Genomic DNA, 6,000 nt, shown 5'->3' with positions numbered 1-6,000 from the left:
CGGAATTAATCTGTTGACAATTTTTTCTTTAGCAGTAATAACAACAAGGAGAAAACCCCAGACAAACAAAAAAGCCAAACAAACAAACAAAAACAACCACCCTAAAACTTTAGACTGCCCTAGAGTAACTGATTTATTCAGGCTGAAAAGTACAATGACTGGACTTGATATGAAGAATGAGAATGACTTGACAATATGGAAGTAAACTGAGAAATTGAGCTCTATTTTTCCTGTCTAAAATCCACAGCACAACACATCAAAACCCACAAGCAAGGCAAATGTAATCTAAAGGCAGATCCAAGCAACTGGATCAAGTTTCTCAAGGTAGGCAAGGGACAGCTATCCCGAATTGGTTTTGTAATAGATATGAAACACTGTTTCCACATTTAAACCTCTAAGATGCTGATGACTGAGAAATAGTTTATGCATTGTTTTTCAGCAGAATTTGCAATGGAAGATATTGCCTATGCTGACATAAAGTTTCCTTATACTGGAAAGTCACTCACAGAAGAATATTGGTACTTCCTAAATCACCCTTCACAGGCGTTCACTTTAAGTGAGCAAACAGGAAAAAAGTTGCAAAAAGGACTTCCTGCTAGAATTTCCACAGCAGGTCAGTAAAAATCAGTGAAGCAACAGTCCAACGTTACTCATATAGATCACGTGTCTTTCTCACTGGATGGCAACATGGCCACAAAACTACCATCTCAAGAGGAATTTGAGAACTGGACAGCTTTTCAAGTTGCAGATCTCCTGAGACAGGTACTGAATGTATACGTGATACTTTAGACAGTCCAGTCTATATTCAGCTAAAAGAAACTCTTACTGGATTTATCCTTGAAAAACCAATATCTTGTCCTAAATCTAGTATAGATATTCAAAAGTACTGAAAACAGGTTAGTCAGCAATTGTTCACTCCCAAAATCTTATTAATATTATCTGAGTTTCTTGGTGTTTTCCTGTTTTTCATAGAAAGTTTATCCATGGTAACTGCTGCTAGCTAAGATCTCCTACCTGGCAAATCATATAAAAATGTCTGCTCATAGGGATATTTCTTATAATAGAAAATGTGTTTCATGCCCCAATTTAGCTCCTGCTGAGAAGAAATTGTGCATTGAAAGTGAATCTAGATTTTATATTTTAATATTCATTTAAAATGTTAAGCTTGTCAATAAGAATTTACTGTTCAACTTTTGTTCTCAATGCATATATACCCACAGTAGTTGCTAGATGTTGCTTAAGTTTAAGGTACTTGAGATTATTTTACTTAGTAATCATTCCTTTGACTGCTTATATGTTTTCATGTACGTCTGCAATGGCCTTACTTACATGGCAAGTAAGCTGAATTACAGAAAATATTCCAAGTTTCACTTCAGGCATCACGATTCACTACTTGCATAATCTTCTCCAATATTTATCCTCTGTGATATATCCTATGTTCTTTTTTTTAATAATTCAGATTTTGAATACTGGGACTGAGATTTTGGACTTCAATTTGTAACTTACACTATGAAGTCCATTCACTGCATTTAGATATATAGTCTGATTTTACAGGTTTTTAATGCAAGTTTCCCTATATATTTTTAGATATAGGGATTATCTGCCTTATTTTCATCCTACTTCTAATTGTAGAAGCACAAATCTTTTTCAGTACTGGCTTCATACCAACAGTGAGAATTTATTGTCATTAAAGTTTTTCACCATTTTCAATCAAAGGAATACACAACTTTTTTCAAGGAAAATACTACACTGTTATGAAGTGTTTCCTCAAGGCTTCCATTTGTCGCCATGTAAAAAGTAGGTCAAAGTTTAAAATTTTCTTTTTGTATTTTTTTTTTCCATTTTGCCTGGTGAATAAATGCATACACTCATTTGTGTAGAATTTAAAAAAAAAAACAAAACAAAAACAAATGACAAAGTTTTACAATGCAAATGTATCACGGGCAGACTGTTGTCGCCTTATTGAGAAAGATAACCTGTTCCATGGAATTAATTCACACCATAATGATAATGCATCAGCTAAACTGTGAACTTATTACTGTGAACAGCTACTTGGAGGATTAATTAGCTTTCAGCTTAAAGGAAATCAGACTAATTAATAGACTATGTAATGATTTTAAAGTACACTGCAATTCTACAGCAGAATACATGACAAAAAATTAATAACAATTGTTCAACAATTCAGAGGCTTCCAGGGAAATTTCAGCAGGCATGCCACAACTGCTGGCCTTGTATTTGTTAAGAGAGAGTCTTCCAGCTTTATAAAATGCTGTTAATGCCCATGCTTACACTCACATAATTGATTAAAGCAGCTAAGTGATCTACTTACTACAGTATAACTAACACTAAGTGCTTTGCCATTCTGCATTTCAAAGACTAGCACGGGGTGGGTGGGGGGGAGGGGTGGGGGGAGCAGCAGCCATTTGCCTGCAGCTACCACACACAAAGTTGTTCCAGTCTCACTAATAGCACTCCAGTGAGCCTCAGCATCAGATACCACCATCATTTCCACAGTCAGCACACGCACCAGGGTCTGTGCTGGATCTCCCCCACTTAGGCTGGGCATACATGTGCATGAATGCTAAAATAATACTGTTAAAGCTGCAGAAACAAGTACTCAAATGTGCCAAAACTGGGATTACCTCTAGAACCTCAGTTTGTCACCTTTTACATACAGATCATGATACCTTGTAAGTATGTCTTCACATACTGTGTAATGACAGAGCTTTCTCTTAGATAAGCTTCATTTTCCAGCAGTCAGTGACATAAACATTTCCTGAGCTGATGGCACAGCTACTGAGGGACTTTTGTCAGAAGCTAACTCTTCACCTGCTTCTAGTGTCATCCTCATATCCCAAAACAATATAAGCTCCTCATATCCCAAAACAATTAAAGCTCCACAGCGTATTTCTGTTGGGCAATTTGTTTTATTTATGCTACATGTGCTGCTTGTCTATTCCATTCATGATTTTATCAGCCCTTATCCTCTGTAATCTTCCTTCCTAAGAAAGAGGTAATACTGTCTTATCTCTCATGAGGAAGTCAGTACCTATTTCTAAGTATTAAAATTATTCTATTCAATATTTTTCTAGCTATCCATATAAAATAGTATAAGATTTTCCACAACCCCAAGTATTTGAGCATAGAAATGTTAGTTTGTTTACAAAAGTCAAGTTTTGTACTACTATAATAACTCTATTTTTTCCTCATCTCAGTTTGGAATGCCTGAATCTGCTGTGGTTGTAGAAAAAGTGGGCATGAATGGATATCATTTCTTGGTAAGGACATATTTCACATCATTAAAGCATATTTCACAAGGAAGCTTGTACTCCTTAAAGTGCCAGGAAATCCGATATTGTGCTTCTTCATAGACACTTCATCAGTTGTTCTGAGTTCCCGTTTTAGTGGGTTGATTTACATCTCTGACTCAAGGAACCCCCCTACACAACAGAAATCCCAGACAGTCCTTTTCCTCCTCCAGATAAAGTGCAGATATAATCAGCTGTTAGCGTGTATCTGTGGCAGGGAAAGTCTCTTGAAATATGACATAGAGGGGTTGGTGAGTTTGGGTTTTTGGTTTTTTTTTTTTCCAGAAAATACATACTTTAAAACCATTATTTATGTAAAAGGTTTTTTATAAAATTTACATGATTGAGAACATTTACTAGTACAGAATTCTACACAAATTTTACCATAAAAGTTTAGAGATATTCGGAACAATGTCTGAAAAAAGAAAAAGAAACAAAGAAAAAAACCCAGATCACTTCCTTTGTTGACCTCTCTAGAATTATTTGCATAAGAGTGAGGTTAATTCGTTGCAACTAATTAGAGGAGAGGAATAGAATAACTCCTTCAACTGGGGTGATTTCCTCCAATTCCGTTTGTGTAGTTACTAAAGTAAAAGACCTTTAAGATATATTTTAAAGGTAAAACAATTATTATATTTCATTTGTGCACTGAAGAGAAGTAAAGTTTGCTTGGTATTTCATTGTCCAATTAAATTGTTTCCTAGATTCATCAAGAGTTAGATCTGCTGTTTATGTTAACAGGGGCCTCAATTCTACGAAGTGACTCATTTGAGCACAGCTACTCAGGTGCATGCAGGTTGACTTTTTTTAAAACTGCATGGCCACAGAGTAAAATTGGATTTTACTAACAATTCATGCTAGCATAGAAGGGTTAATAAAGCTGTCAAATACAGACTGCATGCATTACAAATTGAATCACTAAAGGTGCTGCAACCTCCATTGCTGGATAAGAGGGAGTGAAGTTAAGCTAAGGGTGAATATGTTTGCTTCTTGTGCCTGCTACAAGTAAAACTGTACACCAGGAGTGTTAAAGGATCTGAGAAATATTTTCAGACATTAGTGGTAACTTAATCAAAATACAAGTGAAAAAAGCAAGGAGAACAATGGGTGATCTTTGGTGGCAGTCTCTGATACAAAAGTAATATGATTAAAAATGAAAGCATTTGCTAGTATGCTCTCCAAACTATATTTAAATATTATTTTGTACTGCAAAAAACCATGGTTGTTATGTGTGTGATACTATGAAAAACATCCATTTTCTATGACATTGTAGAAACATGAGACGAGACAGGTCTCACACACTAGTAGTAACTTTCCTACAGCTTTCGTGTGTTCTTTAATTGTTCAGTGGCATTGTCAACGTGATAAAGCTGTAATAAAATATGCTTGAAACAGAATTACTTACCACAATACTAAAACAATAATGATTCAATAATCTATCTTTTGCGATCATTAATGACAATATTTGAGTAACAAGATGCTGCTCTCCTGTGTACAGGCTCCTATGTATATTAACTTATAATCAGTTAAATCGATAGCCCAGTTTTTTATTCCAAGATTCTAGCGTAGTGTACAAGAAATCTATGCTATTCCAGGAGTCAAAAGTTCCTTCTCTGTTACAAGATGCCTGATTTAGAAAGCACACCCTTACTAGATCCACCATAATAATATAGGACAGAGTAACTACATAGCTAAGGTACACGTTTCCACTCAGAAAATTTGAGTTTCAGTCTACAACACTTAAAGCATGATTTTCTAACTGGATCTACTGCTTTGTATAGAGATGTCTGAAAACCCAACGTTACAAAATTCTAATTCTCTTATTCTGTCTGTTACCTTTGGCAAAAACCTTAGGTGTTACACCTCAGTTTATCATTCAGCTACAACAGGCATATGATTTACTCCACTACACTCTGCAAAGTTCAATATCACCTTTGGACATTAAGCTCAGTAGAGAAAAGGTGACCATCTTTCTCTAAACAGCAGTGAACAAAAAAAAACCCAAACCCCAACAACCAAAACATAAACCATAAACAACCGGCATGTCTGATGCCATCTGCTAGCAGGAGTGGCAGGTTTACTTTCACATATTAATAGTTTTTTAAAAAACAAAATACAAGTTTGCCACTACATGCATGTGCATAGAGATTGTATGCACATGTGTAGATTTCATGATATATGTGCAGCATCTCTATGTGCCTACCTCATGTTAGACAGATATTTACATACAGATCTGCTTTTTGCTACGAGATCTGTTTCGTATCACTGGACAGAACATTCCTTCTAGCCTGTCAGATAAAGAAGAAAGCAACTCTCTGTGGTGTCTTCCATGCAATTTTAGTGACCTCTCTCCCACTGCATGTTCAGAGAGGCACAATTTTGTTTTACCTTTGCATGGCCTGAAAAACTATCTTTAATCCACAGGTATTGTTGCTGAAAGCACATAAGGGTGCCTGTGAGAGCTGAGAGGATAGTCTGAGCCAAGACAATTCGCTGCATACCAGTAGCCCTTCACAATTCTCCAACAAGCACTTCTCACTGTAAAACTCCTCTAGCTTCCTCCAAATCTCTGTCATGGTACTAACACCTTAAGCATTTGCAGCGCAGGCTTTTTTTTTTTCTTTGTTTTAAATCGATGAGATACACCAAAATTCAGAGAGGCAATGCCCCTATGGTGGGCCTTGCTGGAGGC

General features: G+C 36.1%; 1 protein-coding gene across 3 annotated transcripts in view; it reads left to right on the top strand.

Moving 5' to 3' along the window:
• The first annotated feature begins 660 nt into the window (after positions 1 to 660).
• Positions 661 to 6,000, top strand: part of BLNK (B cell linker) — a 101,046-nt gene continuing 95,706 nt past the window's right edge. The window contains exons 1-2 of one of the 3 annotated variants that reach the window (XM_062001361.1): positions 661 to 762; positions 3,216 to 3,278. In XM_062001361.1, coding sequence (XP_061857345.1) covers positions 688 to 762; positions 3,216 to 3,278 — 138 coding nt within the window. In that variant the 5' untranslated portion in view covers positions 661 to 687. The remainder of the gene's footprint in view (positions 763 to 3,215; positions 3,279 to 6,000) is intronic. The other 2 variants (XM_062001357.1, XM_062001358.1) reach the window with 2 other exon arrangements.

Source organism: Colius striatus, chromosome 8 (genome assembly GCF_028858725.1).
Source record: "Colius striatus isolate bColStr4 chromosome 8, bColStr4.1.hap1, whole genome shotgun sequence".
Classification (NCBI taxonomy): domain Eukaryota; kingdom Metazoa; phylum Chordata; class Aves; order Coliiformes; family Coliidae; genus Colius; species Colius striatus.
The sequence above is the reverse complement of the archived record's forward strand: the minus strand, read 5'-3'. Positions and strand labels throughout refer to the sequence as shown.